The sequence below is a fragment of the Lutjanus erythropterus genome, chromosome 10 (genome assembly GCF_056507025.1).
Source record: "Lutjanus erythropterus isolate fLutEry1 chromosome 10, fLutEry1.hap2, whole genome shotgun sequence".
Classification (NCBI taxonomy): Eukaryota; Metazoa; Chordata; class Actinopteri; order Lutjaniformes; family Lutjanidae; genus Lutjanus; species Lutjanus erythropterus.
In genome coordinates, this window is record NC_139326.1 from 28,494,502 (window position 1) to 28,514,729 (window position 20,228).

General features: G+C 39.8%; 1 protein-coding gene across 2 annotated transcripts; it reads right to left on the bottom strand.

Annotated features, from left to right (window-relative positions):
- Nucleotides 1–3,370: 3,370 nt before the first annotated feature.
- On the bottom strand, nucleotides 3,371–13,282 carry zfand5a (zinc finger, AN1-type domain 5a). Of its 2 annotated transcripts, none has more exons than XM_084728927.1 (6): nucleotides 13,037–13,282; nucleotides 8,113–8,274; nucleotides 6,771–6,873; nucleotides 6,572–6,657; nucleotides 5,859–5,987; nucleotides 3,371–5,337 (listed from the first exon to the last, which is right to left on the bottom strand). In XM_084728927.1, the coding sequence occupies exons 2-6, from the start codon at nucleotides 8,270–8,272 to the stop codon at nucleotides 5,189–5,191; spliced, it is 627 nt and encodes a 208-aa protein (XP_084585053.1). In that variant the 5' UTR covers nucleotides 8,273–8,274; nucleotides 13,037–13,282; the 3' UTR covers nucleotides 3,371–5,188. The 2 variants fall into 2 exon arrangements, with proteins under 2 accessions (XP_084585053.1, XP_084585054.1); XM_084728928.1 differs by having other exon boundaries at nucleotides 12,967–13,282.
- Nucleotides 13,283–20,228: the final 6,946 nt, after the last annotated feature.

Below are 20,228 nucleotides of genomic sequence, written 5' to 3' on the forward strand. Positions count from 1 at the left end.
TGTTACGAAAAAAAACAAAAACAACTTTACTTATATATCACTTTTCTAAACGGTTTTAGACAGAAAGAAAATGAAACCAGACAAGACAAAACAAAATCACCTACCTAGCACAATGACACTATAATTCCAGAAATGTTCACAACACAAGATATTTGGAAAAATGCAGAAGTGCAACAGTGATGACTTGAGTCTGTCACAACCTTTGTCAACAGAGTGATCGCACAAAAATTAACAAGCATCCACAGTCTCATACAGTGGCACAGTTCATTTCATTTTCTGGATGTGCACAACTCGCAGTCTCATAGAACAGCAGTCATGGATAGCAGGCTTAACCCGTTAATATCAAATATATTAAGTAATAAAATGACAGGCATGGTAAATAAGTAATACCTAAGTAATACATAAGTCAACTTTTCATGATCTCAGAAAAACAGCCCAGTTTTCAGCTTTGTGACAATACATTTAGGAGTTAATACAAGAAGGTACAAGAGGAACACTTCATCCTTCAGTTTATCAGAAAAATTCAAAAGAAGCTCGCTTGGAGATACATGGTTTTCACTGGACAGGATGCATATAAAAAAACTAGTGTATCTAAACTAAATAAAGAACAAGTAGCTCCAATTTGTCAGGGAGACCGAGGGCAATTGTAACAGGGGTCAACTGCAACACACTCAATTCCTCCAATCAGAAAGGAGCTAGAGTGATGACACTAACTCTGCACATGCTCAGTAGGATTCTGTCTCTGCCTTTAGAGCAGGAGCATTATTTCACCTGAGCAGAAGTTCTCAACAAAAAAGTGATTTGAGGGTATGAAAGTTACTTTTGGATGTGCAGTATTTTTAAATGACTAACTTACATCTTTTTGTTTTTTTTATCTCAAGGGTATTGGATAATATTTAACATGAACAACCCACGCTAATGTAGGTGTTGCTATTTAGCATACAAGATTTTACCATGGCTGCAAGATTGGGGGCAGTTGTGACACAGAACTACAATTGCCACCTGGCTCAGTGTAAGCACCTTATCTGTCTGTGGTGACATACTTTTCTGCTAGAAAATGAACATAATTCACTTAATTTGAATTTAAAATTACTTTTAGTTCAGTTCAAATAATTGAAATCTTGTTACCACTAGAATAGTTGCCTATTCTTCTGCAAAAATAGAAACAGAGTTTTGCTTTGATTGCATGCAACGCCTGACAGAAAATAAGAAGAATTTGAACCCTATAGGGCCTATAAAAAAATCTTATACTACAGCAGTAATATGTTAACATTTTGCATTAATTAGTGCACATGTACGTATGTTTCTTATATCAAAATATGACTAGTATATTTCAAGTAGTCAGTGAGTTCTGAAGGAAAATCTATAAAATGTTACAATTGCCCCTGATCTCCCCTATTTAAGTACAGTACTTGAGTAAACATAGTTTGCAGGCTGGGTGTAGACAGCTCAATATAAACCTCCAGTTTCAACACTTGTACTGTTGTTCTACACCCAGTATGCCCCAGTGTAAATCCTCCATTGTACCTCAGACTTGCGTCCAGACAATGTGATCTTTCTGTCAGAGGAACACCACATGAGCACACCTCAGCTGTCTGAGCAGCTGTTGCCGTGACGCCATCTGTGAACACACTCTGCCCAGGAGCTCCCAACAGGAGTGTGAGAAAAACACATTGTTTCTGAAACACACACACACACACACACACACACACACAAACAGAGAATGTGAGTCCCGCATGTGCAGCAGTGTTAGCCTAGATAGAGCTGTACAGGATCACTTTCTTCCAGGGTCCAGGGATTAATACTTCCTGTGTGACCCAGACAAGGTTTGGACAAGAGTCTGTAGAGTGAGGTTTACAGTCTGTGCTGCCAGCGCTCTGTATTAACACGAGGATGCTAAAGAGGCCAGGTTAGCCGGGGTAAGGTATTACAGTGTAATACTGAGCTCCCAGCATGCAGCTCCTGAACTATTCCAGTCCTGACTGAAATTACTTCCACGAAGTTTACTCATAACTATCTTCTGCTGATTCATCACTGACTTTGTGATTTCATTTTCCAAGATGGCCTCATTTTTAATTATATTTACTATGCTGAGGCATAATAAACCTGTTGACTCCATTTAAGGGTACAGTTCACCCCCAAAATACACATATTTCCTCATACTTGTAGTTCTATTTCTCAATCCAGATTGTTTGGTGTGAGTTTAGGAGATATCTTCCATAGACATGCCTGCCTTCTCTCCAGTATAATGGATCTAGATTTGGTCCTTTAAATACACATGAAAAACTCAACAGCAATATCTCTTTCAAGGAATCATGACTCGATACTGAAACTACGATCTATGTATTCTGAAGCTCTATGCCTGGATCTTCATTAATGACTTCAACTTGAAGCTTTTTCCCAAAGGACATTTTTTATGGACTCATCAGGGACAGTTGTAAAGATGACTTTCTGGTTAATAACGTTCTGTTCTTTGGAAAATTATACATTCACAAGTCCAAATATATGACGGTGAAACCAGTATGAACTGTTTCATAAAGAGTTTCTCTCTTACATCAAAGCATCAGAGTCATGAAATGTCATGAAAATAGCAGTGGTACCGTTTAGGCACTGTAAAAAAATATGATGAAATATGATACGCCCTACTAACTTGATCTATCTTTAAATGTTCTTTTCATATTTCTATTGTATCTATTTTCTGTGTATCCTTGTATAGTTGTTTAATTTAAAAAAAGGTTCATGTAGAAACAATTTTCTTTCTAGCCCCCACTAATTCTATCACTCTGCAGAAGGAAGCGTGGATCTACTCATTGATGAGAAGCCCATGACAGTGCAGGAAGTAAATATTAATGGTGTCCTCCTCTGCTGAGCTGTAACTTCACTTCACTTCACTTCCGTCTGCATGGTGATATGGTTGGTGGGTGTTTGGTAGAAACAAAGAAGTACATGAAACTGCTTACACAACAAGGACTGTGGATTATCTTGAGTAACCCAGTCATGATTTCTAGAAAGAGACGTCGCTGTTGAGTTTTTTAAATGCGTTTTTTTTTTGCACTTTGACCACTCCAAGCTCAATGTCATCTAGTTCCAGTACCCTGGAGAGAAAGCAGACATCTCTACGAATGGACTGATAAATTCTTCTTCCCAGGTAAAAGGAAAAATATTTATTTTTGACTTTGGGGTGAACTCTCTCTTTAAAGGTGCCGCCCTCCTGACCTGACAGGTCTGCACAAGAAAGTCCATAAATGTATAATACTGCTAAAACCAAACTGTTGAAATAGCCAAAAAACATTCCACTAAAACCCCAACACTATTGAGAAATGGACAAACTGCATGAAAGCTGTGAAAGTAAACACACAATGAAGCTTGGTAATGTCTCTCTGTACAGTTTTATTTACATGATACTATTCTGTCTTAATGCTGGATAGCAAGATTATATGTAATACATAAATATCAACACAGTTTGTTGTTTTTTCATTTTTTGTACAAATTTGCATATAACTAAGAATCAGAAAGGAAAAACTCAAACGGATACATACAGTTGTCTTTTAAATGAAAAACACATCCTTACAGGGGGGAGAAAAAAGGGGGGATTAACACAAGTCACAAACATACATGGTTTCAATGTGTCAGGCAGCCATGAAAACACACATGCACGCACGCACGCACGCACACACACAAACACACTTCTCTCAGGTGCTCTAAAGCAGACACACACACAGACCAATAGCTGTTAGACAGATGAGAAGTTACATCTAATCTTGGTATCTATTATTTTTCAGAAATCTAGCTCTGGCATGCTCCTGTAGTTCTGTAAACATGTGCTGATAAACCGGGTAGCTCCACAGACGAAAAAGGGCTGGGGGAACAAACACACACACACAGACACACACACTCACTGTGCTCACATGAATGTTCTGTTAGCGCATTAAAAAAAACAAACAAACAAAAAAAATAATCATGGTTCACATACCCTAATTCCACAAATGCACTGAATACATGCGCTAACATCAGTACAATATCAATGGAAGAGAAAAAAAGCTAATAAAATATAACATAATTGTCTCTCAGCAAATAAAACGTCTGAAACCCTAAGTTGAAGTGATGCCAAATATTTCTTATGCAGATGAAGAGTAACTCATGCATTTATCCCATTCATTCATTCATTCATGCCCCTACTACAATATTGTTGCTTAAATTCACCTACCAGGCCTGCCAGGGAAGGGTGCCGTCCTTCCTCTCAGGCCACACATCGGTACACACAGCCCTGCACCAGGCGTCTGTGATTACAATATGAGCACTGGGGAACTCCTTTACCCAGAAAGTCCATTGAAAGTGTTTAGATTTCAGTGAAACGTGGAGTAATTTGTTTGTCCCTGTCTAGCATGATACCTCCAGTCATAATGGAACAGCCTTATATCACAATCAAACCGATCAAAGTCAACACAGACATGCTGATCAGAGGGGTCACTGAGGCTGACTATCAAGATGATCCATTGTTCTGCTGGGGGTCAAAGCTGATGAAACAAAGTAAAAAGGGAAGACAACAAAGCTTAACACAGCAGCTGTGAGGTAGGTAAAGCTAGGAAAGACAGAGACAAGGTAACAAAGCCCCTTGTGCACAGTGGGGGACAGTTGTACAGTTCTCCAAATGTTGACCGACTCTGGTACCAACGAAGGTTGAGGGACAAGACTCATGTGGACTGTTATACTGTGTTGTCTGAACGTTTTAAAAGCCCTGTCAGTGTCTGACACGTGACGGGGTCTGGATAAAATGGTTGTCTACGGTTTGGCACAAAATGGCGCCTGGTTTGGGTGAGAGGAGCACAGCATATCCTGGACAGTTAGCCTGGGCTGCTCTTAATAAGACAATACATATTCTTAGAAAAAAAACAGGACTGAACAGCGGCAAAGTCACACCACAGAAAATAGGATAAAACAAACTAATGAATTAATCAAAAAAGGAGAAAAGTGATCATTCATGCATCTCCCTCAGACAGGATCTTTTCATTTTTTTCTTCTTTTTTTTCCATCATTTTCTTGAGGTTGTAATTTTGTAAATCAAGTCCTTTCAATCCTCACTTAGCCACTCATGCCAGTGCTCATTTCAAAAGGTTCACACTCATACTCCAGTCTTTGTCAAAGGTGTTCTCATCGATGCCGCCTGCTGCTTGTTAATTTGTCAAATCTATATTCTCTGGATCTTGTCAGCCACCACCACAGGGTTCTCTTTACGGATCTTGGCGGCGGCCTCGGCCTTGTAATCGTAGGGACAGTTGTGCTTGTCGGAGTACCGGTGGATGCCGCAGAACAGGTTGCCACAGCGACAGTCGAACCCTGGAAGCACAAAGATCAGGGGTCAAAGCCAGAACAGGAGATGTGGCAAGAAAGAACCCTTTGTGCCTTTTCATATGTGACCAGTAGGGATGTAACGATACCAAAAACCTCAAGGTACAATAAGTACCTGCAAAATAAACCCTGACAGGGTGGTGCTGGACTTGAATCACCCTGGAGGGGTTCATTTCACAATAATAAAGTATATCAAATAAGATAATGAACCATGTAAAATCCCACTGGATTAGGGCTTGTTGATATGGACAAAATCAAAATATTTTTGAGTAAATACCTTGATATTGATAGAAGTGCTTTCACAAAATATTACCACTATGAGATATAATAGATCAGCTTGAATGGTCAAGTAAATTACAATATAGAAATAATACAAATAAAAAAATGTACTGGCACAGACCAGTGGTTTTATTGAGACATTTTTAACTGCGATATTTGATATATTGTTACATCCTTTATGACAATTATCATGACCGGAACCACTGACAGATATAATACGGGTCGCTCACCTGTAAGGCCCACCCTCTTGCGGCACATGAAGCACCTATTCTTCTTGGGTTTAGGGGTGTCACCCTTGCTATCTTCACTGCTGGAAGAAGCTACAGGAGTTGGGCTAGAAGCAGCAGGCTGGTTTACAACTACATAGACAGAAAGACAACAGAGGGAAAAAAAGAGGAAAAACTTATTAGTCATGCTAGATTTGATTAGTCATTATCTGACATATTTAATTTGCAAGAGCAGCCAATTAATGTGGTTTGTTCATAGTTCTATAAGAAATGCAAAAACACTGACAACTGAAATTGTGTACTCCCCCCCCCCCCCAAAATGATAGCAATTAGATTGTTCCTTATCTCTAAATTGCTGTCTCTTGTTCTTGGCAGAAAACAGCACACTACTCTGAGAAAGCCTCTGGCAGGCAGCATCAAATCTGAGAATGCCCCCCGGTGTAGAGGTATTTTTAAACAGGTTTATTTTTAGGCCTCCTCTCTTTCTTGGAGGCTGTAAGTAAAACCAACAGTTGGGTCTGTGGTATGCAGTGGAGCATCAAAAATAAACTGTGGCTGCAGTGGATCCTACAAGGCGATGTTTGCCTTAAGAAGTCACCTGCATGTGTTAAATGTCCGCTTGTTTATGTCTGCTAGCCTGAGTGTTATTACATGTGTGTTTATATGTGTGTGTACGTATATATGTGTGTGTGTGTGTGTGTGCATGCGTATTTTACCAGGCTCTAAGGGTTCTGGCTTGTCCTCTCTTGAAATGCTCATCTCTGTCATTTGTTGAGTAACAGGAAGAGATCCTTGAATAGTTCTGAAGGTCAAATAAAAAAAAAAGGGAGGAAAGTCAGCCAGCAGTTAACACATTTTACTATTTAAAGAAAGCTCACCAAAGTCCTTGAACAGTCATACACAGCCAGTACTGACCTAGACATGTCTGGTGAGGAGGCAGGGGAGGCATCAACCTTGGCTAGACTGGCTTCTAGTCTCTGGATGGCCGAAGCCTCTGAGGTAGGACTAGCAGCTGAGCCTGGATGAAATGAGAAGAGAGTGAATTCTGTTAGACAAAACTCAAAACAAGGACATGACATGTACAATGATAGGAATGCAACGATACCAAAAGCTCAAGGTATGATAACACCACAATAAAAAAAGTCCATGATATGACAATTAAACTAAATAACAAAGACAAACCATGTACTTGAAAAAAGTTCTTTATTAAATAATTAACTTTATGTATACAAATAATAATAACAGATAAAAAATAATAAATAAAATAAAATAAATAAAAATAATAGAATAAAATAAAATAATGAACCATGTAATATCATTATCAGGCTGGGCGATATGGACTAAATCGGATATCACTTATAATATTTTTTGAGCAAATACCTCAATATCCATATTAATATTGAAAAAATATTAACATGATGACATATTTGATAAATAACCATCAGTAATGTGGATATAATGACTAAGTGCGTAAAGGCAAATAACTGAATAGAATATGTTCAGATAATAACATCTCTTTAATGCAGCATTTAAAACCAGGGAAAGACAACTATTATGCCATATCACAATATAATGATATTCTAAAATCTAGCCTTATATCACAATATGATATGATACAATATAATATTGATATATTGCCCAGTCCTATGGTAGATATCACCACAGTCTGTTATTGAGACAGTTTTTGTTTAATTGATAAATCATTACATCCCCAATCATAGGTGAGTTCAGAGGAAAAATACTGTGTATACCAACTATTTTTGTGAGCACTGCACTGTTATGTTGAAATTCAATTCTAACTAATAGACAATTTAAAGTCTGTTAACTAGACTTGGGAATGTAGAAAGTATGGGTCATTTTCTTTCTCAAGGCTGCACTGAAAGTGATCTTTCCTCTCTGCTATAATGTTTGAAAAAGGCTCTAACAGGCTGTCGGTGTCACATTGTGAGAGAGATGTCAATGTTTGACCTCAGAAATGGCTAAAGGGGTGAACACCCACTGTACACTGTAATGAAGAAAACAGCTGTCTTTCATTACACAGAATGGAAAAACAGGAGGGGGGGTTGGCTGGGAAAACACACTGACTGGCCTAGAACTGGTTGTGTTTCAAAACAACGTCTACACTTCCTGGAGTGCCTCCTTATCTCTGGCCTCATATTATATATAGGTTGAAGTATTTGTTGACATCATTAACTCCTGAAATCCACAGTTTCTGAAAACCTGTTCTGAGAAACAGACCTTTCGTGAACTGACTTACCCATAGGGCTGAGGGGGCTCATGCGGTCGCTGCTCTGCTGCCGTGTCAGGTGTTCTTTATAGCATACAGAGCACATACCATTGGTTCTAGGGTTGCCATAGAAACCGCAGCCTGTGGCACAAAGCATGGGCACCGGGCTCTGGTTCGTCTCTTGGGCCATTGCTAACAGAATGAGAGAAGAAATGCTTATTAGACTGACAGAATGACACACAGAGAGAGCACTTTTCCTTCACTAACACCTCAACGTGAAACACAACAGACGCTGCTGTTCTGCCAGTCTGCTTCTAAAGAAACTTGTCCGGCTGAGAGATAACAACAGTCATATTATGAAAATTCGAAAACAACATGCCTGTCTGTCTGTCTGTGTGTTTAGACTCGCCCTTTATCCTGAATACAGTAATGAACATTTCACCACAGGAAATCCAGGGAACAAACAACACTCACTGTGTTCTGCTCTGCTCAGCACCTTGGCAGAAGCTGGACTCTGTTCTGTCCCACAGCTTTGTTCACTGTGTGTCCCCTCTTTTCCTCCCTCCATCTCCTCCCCCACAAAACCCTTTTCACCAGTCTGAGAACAGTTCTTCCTGACATTTGACCCACAGTCTCATATTTTAATATCTGTATAGGACTGCAACTCATGATTATTTTCATTATCTGTTAATCTGTTGAAATTTGTTGTTTGGTCCATTAAAATATTTGAAAATGGTGAAAAAATGTTGAGCACTGTTTCCCAAAACCCTCAAATGTCTTGTTTTAACCTGCAATCCAAAGATATTCAATTTACAGTCAAAGAAAGAGTAAAGAAACCAGAAAATGTTCATACTGAAACAGTTTTTCATAAAAAATGACTAAAATTGATTACCTATTTATCAAATTAGGACCGCAACTAATGACTGTTTTGATTGTTGATTAATCAGTTGACTTTTTTCTTCAAAATAACTCAAACCGATTAACTGAATATCAAAACAGCTGGCGATTAAATTAATTATTCACTTCTAATCCATTAATCATTGCAGCTCACATATTATTTTAGGAAAATGCCTTAAAAACTTCACTAATGGTGTTAATGTGTGAAGTTAGTTTATGACAATCAACGCATCATAATTGTGCATCATGATTAATCCTATGACTACAAATGTGTCTTTACAACTAACACTCCCTCATCATCAGTCTATTCACTTCCTCCAAGTAGACAAAAAGTTCTGACTCACTGGCACAATCTAAACCACAAAAAGGAACAAAAAAAAACAGAAGCTGAATTAATTAATACCGTTCTTACCAAAAGACACGAGTAAATGAACAAAAGATGAACAAAGTAGGTCAGTTTCACAAAGTACTCCCCTCCCACTCCCGTAGTTCTTGCCACATAAGGCATTTGAAAACTTCCCGAGTCATTTCTCCCCACACATCCGCCCATAAACAAGCGTGTATGTGCGTAACTTGGCCAAACGTGCCGTCTTATGATGACGTTGTCACCACGCTGTGCTGCAACGCAACATACCAGGAATTTGCGTAGTGGGAGGTGCAGCCTTTGAGGCAACAGATCAAAAACACCTTGATGAATGAACAAACAGACAGACAGGAAGGCCAAGATTAGTTGGGTAAGAGGCATCCTGTCTGCCAGTCCTGCCCTGACTGGATTACAAATCATCAGATCAACTGATACCAACCTCCCCCCAACACACACACACACACACGCACACCAAAGAAGAAAAAAAAAACAAGAAAAAAGAAAAGACAAAAAACACTCAGCAGCTACCACTTTACACAGCAACAGTGGCATATTTCCTTTGTAAACAACCTTTGGCCCCTTTGTGCTCTAACATGGCAGCTGCTCTGCTCGCTTGCGTCGGTGTGAAGCTCGTATATATTCTGGTCACGGACACAAACAGGGCAGGCGAGCGTAATGTTCCAGGAGAGGCTGGCAGTTGTTTCAGAACGTCCTGTCAGTTCACTCGAGGTGGCCTGACCTCGCCAACACACTAACAAGTGCTATTAAATTTTGCTCCCCTCCCAACCCCTTCCTGCTCCTCTTCCCCCCCTTTCTCTACCCCTGCATGTTATCACTGCCGTGTCAACAAAGGGTTTCCTTGGAAAAGCCCACAAAGACCTTCTCTCCCTTCACGCGTCACATGTTCAGCTGCTGACTGCTGAGAAATACCAGACAGGAGGACTGAGCAAGAAGTCTGTAACTCCTATGTGGCTCAGAGGGAATTTTTCTTTACACGTGATCACCAGTATTCGTCTCTTTAAACCCCACAAAACACCCATTTATTATATAGACAGCCACATTTGGACCTTGGGTATTGACATCGAGATCCCTCGTCTCTGAGCAAAAAAAGTCCCACAAAAGGAAGGATATCTATTTAAACTGAAGCTACGACAAAGACCTATAACAACAAACAGATTAACCGTGATTGTTGACTTTCTGACACAAAGGAACAATGGACGGTGTGGCTCAGCTGTCATGTTTGGGTCCAGCTGTCAGACAAACAGCAGGCATGTTAAACTAACCTTTACCAGGAAGACCTTTCATGAACAGGGATGGGGTACAAGGTAAAAAACATGGAGTTTACATACATTTAAATGTGCCCCAGTTTTCAGCCTGAGGTAAATACACTTCATGCTTTAAATGCTACATGATCAAAATGAGGTCAATGAGGGAGAAATGCACACATGATATTCATGGCTTACAACTGACTGTTTGTTTATCAACAGCTGTAGGGCTGTTGTTTGGTATACATTCAGGGAAAAAAATTTAGTATGTTGGAAAGAAAAATGTTGATCACTGTTTCCCAAAGCCCAAGGTGATGTCCTCAAATATCTTCTTTGTCCACAAACAAAATATATTTAAGTTTACTGTAACACTTGACTAAAGAAACCAGAAAATATTCACATTTGAGAAGCTGAAATCAGAGAACGTGTACAATTTATTCTCAAACTGACTGTTAATCAATTTATCGTTGCAGCTCTAATTAGCACAATACATGTACCTTGTTTGCAAATATCCAAAATATGCTATCTACAGTGTGTTGTGTCATTTAAAATTAATGTATAATGGAATGATAAGTCGATTGAAAGTACTTGCCAACTATTTTGATGACCCATTAATCAGTCATTTCAGATTTGCTGTTTTTCTTTGTCATTTATGACAGTAAATGAAGAGTCTTTGTGTTTTGGACATTTTGGGCTCTGGGAAATAATGATTTCTCACATTTTTTGACCTTTTAGTTGCAGCCCTTAACCAATTGTTATTGTTGGTGTTGTTTTGTCACCAACTAGGAGTAATCATTCATACGCCTTGCTTAATAAATGGCTACATTACTGCTTAGCTTTACCCTGTTTGTTCAAAATGGCAGCAAGCAGAAATGTCCACAATATGCTGTTTACAATGTGTTGTGTAGAGCTGCAACAATTGATCAATTATGAAATGATCATTAAATCAATCACCTAATATTCTGATAATCAAGTAGTCAATTTAAGTCATGTTTAAAAAAAAAGAAAAGTCAAAATTCTCTGATTCCTCCTTCTGAAATGAGAATATTTTCTGGTTTCCTCAGTCCTTTATGACAGCAAAGTTAATATCTTTGGGTTACGGGCAAACCAAGACATTTAAAGAAGTCACCTTGGCTTTGAGGAAAGACTTTTCAACATTGTTCACCATGCCCTGGCATTTAAGAACTAATCGGTTAACAGATAATGAAAATAACCAGTTGAAGCCCTAGTGTGATATAAAAATACTATACAACTCACAGGGCAAGTCAGGGGGTTTCCAGCACAGGGCAGATTAACAGTCACAAGCATTCACCACTAACTTCCTCTTATAAAAACCCAAGCACTCAAACCTAAAAAATATGAAAACTGGTCACACATGTCAACTAAGCCCAGTTTAAAGTGAAAATCTATGGCAAACAAAAGGGGAAGACTCAGTTCTGGTATCAGTCGCAGGCTTAGCTCATATTTCAGGCCTTTGCTGGGCTCAAAACTACTGAGTCACACTGAAGGACAGAACAGGAAAAAGCCCACTGTTGTTCTGTTACAAGCAGTAAATTATTCTTATTTAAGGCACACAATGTTGCAAATAATAATCAGAGGCCAAGAGAAAGGCACAGCACTGATGTTTTCTGAAATAACCCACAGTCTAGACAGTGTGGTCTCTGCTCCCTTTGTTTCTTCTTTCTTCCTTTGTCTACAATCTCTCTGCTTCCTGTTTAGAGACGGTTTTGTACTGTAGCTCCCCTTTTCTCACAGCTTTTTCATTAACAACGAAGCAATGTGAAGAACCTCGATTATATAATCACTCTTAAGCACTTAGAAACGACTTGGTGCTGCCACATAGCTCTTAAACGCCGACCCAATCTTGTTTTCTCTCTCCAAAGCCAAACTACAGGACTGGAAACACTAATTTAGGCAAAGCAGTCCTGGCAGCTCGTTTAATATTTAACCAAATGCTCTGTAGTAATTTCAGAGGAACTCTCTCGCTCTACTTGCCCATTCGGCTTATGAATTTTCTATTTCTAGACAGGAATTAGCTGGCTTTGGTTCCCCATCCCCCAGCTCGGGGCAAATAGAAAAACAGAGACAGCAGCAACCAGGCACCAGCTCCAGCTCCCTCCCTTGTTTTTCTCCTCCTGAACCAGACGGAGTCACGTTTAAGGGCTTGTGATATTTCCAGCCACACAAGAGGAGGAGGAAGGAGATGGTGATGGTGACAACTTGAACGACCAAATGATAAAAAGGCTTGTTTACCACACAATACCATCACGCACACACCACCTGACCTTTCAATACACCGTTAAAGGTCGCCATGACCGACCCATTCGCTTTAGTTACACACTTTTTCGTTGTTTTTACCTCGATATAAGCTTCAAAATTCATCCGTGTTAAGAAGAAGAAGAAAAAAACATTAATCCAAGATCATCACCTGCTGAAAATCGATGGAGTTTCTCGCGAGACGACAGGGGAAAGTGGCCGTTTTTGTCCTGGTAGAAGAAGAAAAAAGGTCACGTCCTAGTTAACGTCCTCTTTTACTAGCTATCTCGTGTTTAAAGTGGCGTCGTCCTCCGTGTCAGACAGGTTTAGGTGGGTTTAATTCTCCCTTCCTCGCCCTCCTACCTCTTTCTTTCTCTCTCCGACCGTCTCCTGTTCCTTCTGGATGGATGTTTGTTTCCTTCTTTAGTAAGAGGAGTGGCGGATGATGTCACGGGTGAAACAACGTGTCGCCATTGGCTGTCCGCGGAGCCCCCGAGCGGCTATGTACAGTGCTGCCGAGACGGCGGGGGGTGTGCGCATGCGCGTAGTCAAGTGTTGCTTTATTACACATCTATTCGTCATCCTCCTACAAGGCCACGAATCTTTTTATTGAGTAATCCACCTAAATGAATGGATGGATGAATAATGGTGCTGACATGACTGAATTCAATAAAAAAATTGTTATTAATTGTATGATTAAGAGGGTAATCTCCTGGGAATGTCTCTTTGTACACAATGCCATATCTGTAAGAGGGGACTATTCTGTTGCCCCTCCTGCCACCTAGTATGATTTTTATCTGTCAGAGGAACAAAACAAATGCAGATTTATTGCTTGGAAGATATACAAGCCTGTTTGTTATGGGAGAGCACACATACACTAACTCAAACACACACAATCACACACACTTGTTGTGTAGACAGTGAGAGTGTAAACATGTTTTCAAGGAGGTAACAACAGACAACAGCTAAGGCAGGGGTCAGCAAACTTTACCATTCAAAGAGCCATTTTTGGTTAAAAAAGAAAGAAAAAAAACTGGAGTCATAACTATTACATTCTCCATATTCCTCTGAGACTTTTTTTTCTGATTTGGCATCCACTGACTCAAAGAGACCCAGGACTAGCCACCAGGAAATTTAAAGGAAAATGTGCTGAACCATAATCATGGGCTGTGAAGCACATTTTAGTTGACAAAACAGTAGTATAGGCTACACATTTTTACAGTTGGAGAATGTAATAATCACTTAAAGCCTACAACAATGATAAATGAAAATGTTAAAAAAGAGAAAAGGATTTCCATTTATATATTTTTATCAAAGCTACAGGAAACACTAATTTAGCCAATGGAGAGGGCCAAAAGAGCTGCATGTGGCTCAAAAAGATGTCTGCAGTTCAAGGCTGGATTACAAAGAATCTGAAATGGATACAATCACACTGGACCCAATATTGTAAAGGTACAATGCTAGCTTTAGCATCCACTTAAAGTTATCATTTCCTACTTAGTTTAATTCAGGGCTAGCCACCTTTACTTTTACAGCAGTTGAAACAACAGACAAGACTTTTCTTGGTCTTGAGAAGCTGCAGCTTTTACTAACTGATATACTGTAGTCTATACTGTACATTTACTGCCAGTCTTAAGTTTTTAGTTATTACACAGGTGCTGTTTCACCATTGTCAGAAAAAAAATCCATACTATGACAGCACTAGTTTGCTAACAATGACACCTCTGGTATCAATACTTTAGGTATAGATATCCACCCTTAGAGATGACCCTCATTTACATAATTTGTTACTTAACCCCCAGGCCCCAAAGCCTTAACCTTACTTATACGCTATTCCAAAAAACAACCATAACCAACAACCATAACCCTTAGTAGAAAAGATTGAAATGTATTTGCTTTGGAAAAATGTCCTCAATCCAAATGTCTGTAATTGGTCCTCGCAAAGATAGATGTACAAGAGCACATACATAGATACACACACACACACACACACACACACACACACACACACACACACACACACACACACTCTTGTGTTGACGTTTGTTGTGTAAACATGTCTTGTGGGAGGTTACAACAGATAAGAGCTGGACAGCACCAAGAGATATTTTCAGGTTGTACATCTGTTAGGCTGCAGTTCATTTAGGTTGTGTCAGTGGTTTCAGTTGGTAAACAGGTTTGTAGCCAAGGCTGAGGACCCTCAGGTCATATCTTCTGTGTTGTTTGAAGGAATTTCAGGGTTTAAAACAACCTGAGAAGGAGCATACAGTTGTGGTTTTACAGTTACAATCAAATTACACATCTTGTGCTATTACTACTAAATTCTTATATCCAAGTATTTTAGGCTAGAATTATATTATGGCATTGTGGGGAAGGCTTTGATATTGTATAGAGCAAATTTACCAGAGTCTCTATTTTAATTGTTAAATTAATATAAGTAGAATTACTGTCTCACAGTTGTATACCTCCACCAGCGAGACAAGTTTCAGCCACATCCATATCTGTATAATATGTGTAATGAAGACTTTACGGAAATTTAAGAAAAGGTATGAAGTGATTTATCATTGTATTGACAAATTCTGGTTCCAGTGAATCATTTTCAGTGGGAAACATTAAGAGACTGTTTTTATAGAGGAGTGCAGAGAACTGATAGAGAGCTGAACAAAAACAAGTCTTGGAAGGTACAGTGACCTTGGCCTTTGACCCCCAAAGTCTAATCAGTTGATCCTTGAGTCCAAGTGGTCATTTGTACTCCATTTGAAGAATTTCTGTCAAAGTGTTCTTAAGACATTGTGTTCATGAGAATAAGACGGATGGACTTAAGGTCACAGTGACCTTGAACTTTGACCTTTGACCACTTAAATCAAATCAGTTCCTCACTGGGTCCAAATAGACATTTGTACTAAATCTGAAGAATTTCCATCAAAGCGTTCTTCAGATATTGCTTTCACAAGAATGAGACCGGCGGATGTTAGGTCACAGTGACCTTGGACTTTGACCTTTGACAACCAAAATCTAACCAGTTCATCCTTGAGTCCACGTGATCATTTCTAGCAAATTTAAAGAAATTCTGTGGAAGTGCTATCGCATTCACGAGAATGGGACACACAGACATATATATATATACAGATGTACAGCTTGTTAGCATTAAAAATAGGACAAGAACATTTCACAGGTTTTTGGTGGTTAGTAAAAAAATGTAATGTAACTGGGCTCTTTGGACTCTTGGCCATGCTGATAAATGTATTTTTGGAGAAAGCCAGATCAAGATACACATTATACACAGTATCGTGATCCGGCTGAACACTCACTGAACTTCTAACATCAAACCAGTCATGCAGGCTCTTTTGTTTTATCAGATTTTACGTTAGTCTGCTGTTTTTAACACCAGATAACTTTTACTGCTGGTGTTTTTGTGAAATCTGAAAACACGTTCCTTCTGCTTACTTGCAGTGTGTCATGTGTGCTCTATTAGTTTGCCCTGCAGGTCTAACAAGTCCCAACGTATTCAGCCCAACTTGTCAGCATAACGTCACACACAGCTCCAGGCACTACAGGCCACGCTGGGTAGAAAACAAACACTTGGGGAGGTAGGGCTGTGTCGTGTTTGTGTGCGAGTTTGAGGGAACATACTGTCATATATCAGTGCGCAGATTCGTGGAAACTTAGAGGGCTAGTACAGTCTGTTTGCTCCACTTCAAACCAGAGCTCATGTCGAAACTGGAAAAAGGTGTCGCCTAGTGAAACTAAAAGTAGGTGCTGCTGCTGATCTTCCCCCAACTTTTTCAAGGGGAATACACACATAATACATCCACCCGCATATATTTACTTACACAGATAACATTGGTTTCATCATTGCTTGGCTTCATGCTGTCTTTGTAACATAACAACTAAACATATACAAAGGAATAGAGGACATCCTGTTGATGTCTATATTTGTTTATTTATTCTTTGCAATATTTTCTAACAAATTTGTCCAAAAGAGGAGGGATTACTGAAACTGATGAAACCTGATACTGATCTATATGTTCAAAGTTTATGTAAAAAGACAATAAATGTGTTAACACCTCAGTAACATATGTTATGAAGCACCCATTCAAATTTGAGTGATTAAAAAAAACATTAAGTATATAAAACTTCTGAAAATCATGAAAAAATAACCATCTCAGTGTCAGACACCACTACAGGCTGAAAACAACCTGAAACATGGACACCCTGTTTGGCAGCTTTATTGGACATGTGCAGACATGTTTGAGTCACCAGAGCCAGAGGACAGTGACAGGGTGGTATTATTTTTCCCTTTGTGTCAGGTTGTTGGAACTAAAGTGAGCTTGACGGCTTTGCACAGACATGATACAACAGTTGTCATTGGCCTGGCTCAGGTTAACAAAATTTGATGTACAGTAAACTGCTGGGAAGTAGCAAGTAGCAAAGCTAAAAAAAATTCTATGATAACAGGTCAGTGCAGAGTACTCACCAATACATAAGTATCACAGAATCCTACACACTGGTCTTCTAAGAAAGATATGTAATTTGTAAATGTGGCCCGATTCCCACAGTAATACCACATACAAAAAATGCAAAAATGCAAAAATGCAACAAAAAAAAATCTAGAAATTTAGAAAAGTTAAGAATTAAGAGTTAAGAGTAAGAGTAAGTTAGAGTTGAGGAGGTCCTGCCAACTGATCAACTGTTCTTTGATCAACTGTAATACTCAGGGAATATTTGCTTGACAACAAACCCTGATCACATTTAGTCAGATTGTTAATGTGTGATAACTAAAAGCTGACTGGTGATTATCTGAGTCACTAAAACTGTAGGATGGCCAATGGATATCTGATTAATTCACTACAGTAGTTCTTTGTTGCCATGTGGAGTGAAGAAGAGAAAAACAAGAGGAGTCATCTTGAGCAACACATTCACGCCTGTAATCTTCAGTAATTTATTCAATATCATGATGTTAATGATGTCTTCTGCTGATATTTCTTGGCTTTTCACAAAGACTTGCTTTGATGACAGTGAGTTCATTTGCATATAGTTTACAATCAGTGTGTCAGGAGATGTTCCACAAACACAAGGAGCATTATTCACTGATTAAAGGGACATTTCACCCCAAAATCAAAGCTACATTTTTTTCCTCTGACCTGTAGTGCTCTTTGTCCATCAAAATTGGCCATAGAGATGTCTGCTTGCACTACAGGATAATGTAAATAGATGGCACTGGCATGGTTTGTGGTGCTCAAAGCATCAAAAAATGTGTTTGAAAAACTTGGCACCAGTGTCTCTTTCCTTAAATCATGGCCTGGATACTCAAGATAATCCACAGACCATGTGTAAGGAGTTTCATGCAGGAACTAGTAGGAATGAACAAATAAGGAAGTGTACATCTACTCATGGATGAAAGGCTTGTGTCTTGGCTATGCTGCAACTGAGCTGGCTAGCATGATGGAATGTAGGCAAGTGTAGTTTAGTAGAAAGAAAATACTTCCTATGTGACACTGCCCACAACAAGGTCTGTGCATTAACTCCAGAAACGGGATCAAATTTTTTCTGGAAAGAAACATTGCTATTGAGTTCTTCAAATGTATTTCGCACCAGAAGCTGAGTGTGTAGTCTTTCTAATTGCGTTTCTTCACAGGCTGATTCTTCAACAGTTTTAATTGACAAACATATGTGTGATTGATGGCATACTTCAAACAGGATCAAAAAATAATTTGTCTCTTGCCACTGAATACCATTCATATTTTTTCTGAAGTCAGGTCCCACGGTGGACCCCTGGAAGGGGCGTGTAGGGTTGCTAGGTCTGAGTTTTTTCCACAGAATTGGGCTACTTTTGAAGTGCAGTCACAGGATGAATTTTTTTGTTCGCTAGTTGGGGGGACCTATTTTGCATGCCAATTACACTCTACTACTCAAACGACACCATCCAACTCCAGATCACCACGTACACATGAACCTGGCACACGCCACATGTACGCCCACATAAACACACAAAAATATGCCTATGCTCACTGCCTGCCAGCGCTAGTTTTATTGGCCGTTGGCCTGGTTTGGGGCTGGTTTCGATCAGCCATTGAGCTGGTTTTGTCACACAGACCTGGCAACCCTGGGGGCATCACTTTGTCTCTCCATCTTTTTGTTTCCTTAGCTTAGCTTTTTCAGTATAGTTAACCAGCTATCTTTATTTCAAGCTTCAGAAGCTAAACACAACTAAACTGCAGACATGAGATGCCAAAACAATCACCAAAACACCAATGCCGTTGTCCATTGCAATGTTTCACTGTAGATATTGTCATATGCCAATTTTGTTGACATCACCCAATCCTAGTTGGCTGAGACGGTTGCTTGGAAAACTCACCATGTGGCATCTTTATTTAAGTTGTCCATGTATCAGACACAGTAGTAGTACCACAGTCCCCTGATTGTACAGACACAAGCTTTTCGAGGGCACAGGGAGGTTGGGGGAAGACTGGGGGAAATCTGCTCTGTGTCTCACACTGAGGTCTTTGTGTGTGCGCGTTGTGTTAGCACAGCGCTGTACAGAGACGCAGAAAAGAAGGAGCATGTGTATGAGAAATGTATGTCTGCTTAGTATGTGAAGGTTCATGGGTTTCAGTGAGGGGAGGGAGCAGCTGAGGAGAGAGTGGGAGGTGTCGAGTATCATTACCCATCCCCCTTGCTGTCATAGCTTGCCTTGTGTGTATGCGTGTGTGTCTGTTTGTAGGTTTCTGTACCACTGAGCCTGTGTGTGTGTGTGTGTGTGTGTGTGTGTGTGTGGTTAGATATAATGGTGCTGGTGGTGGCTGTACTGATGGGAGGCATAATAATTATATTTCACGACCATGACGTGCACACGTGAGCAGCTGAAAGTGACAATATTGCCATGACAACAGATGCATACAATTTGCAGCTATGCCGTGTCTCAGTCTGTGTGTGTATGTGTGTGTGTGTGGGTGTGAGAGGGTGTGAGGATTACTTATGTGAATCTGGAACAGCCTGTCGGTAGTTACTAGGCAGATACTGGCCCGCACCCGACTTACACACACATGCACACACACACAAACACACAGAGGCACAGCTTGCCTGTGTCTGGCGTCGGTGTGGTGAGACACTGTTGATAAAGGGGCTCGTGGTGGAAATGGCAGCTTATCCATTTACATAAGCTGTGTGTGGGGCTTGATAAGCTCTGTACTGAGGTTGACTAAAACCATTGCTTCAAAACTTGATCCTCCACCCTGCTCTGTCCACATTCAACTTCATGTGCAGCCCCTCACGACGGGGGCGCTGGTGTGTGTGTCTGTGTGTGTTAACAAAAATAAAGAGACACATTTCACGAACAGAGGGTTCCTGTCTGTATGATTCTT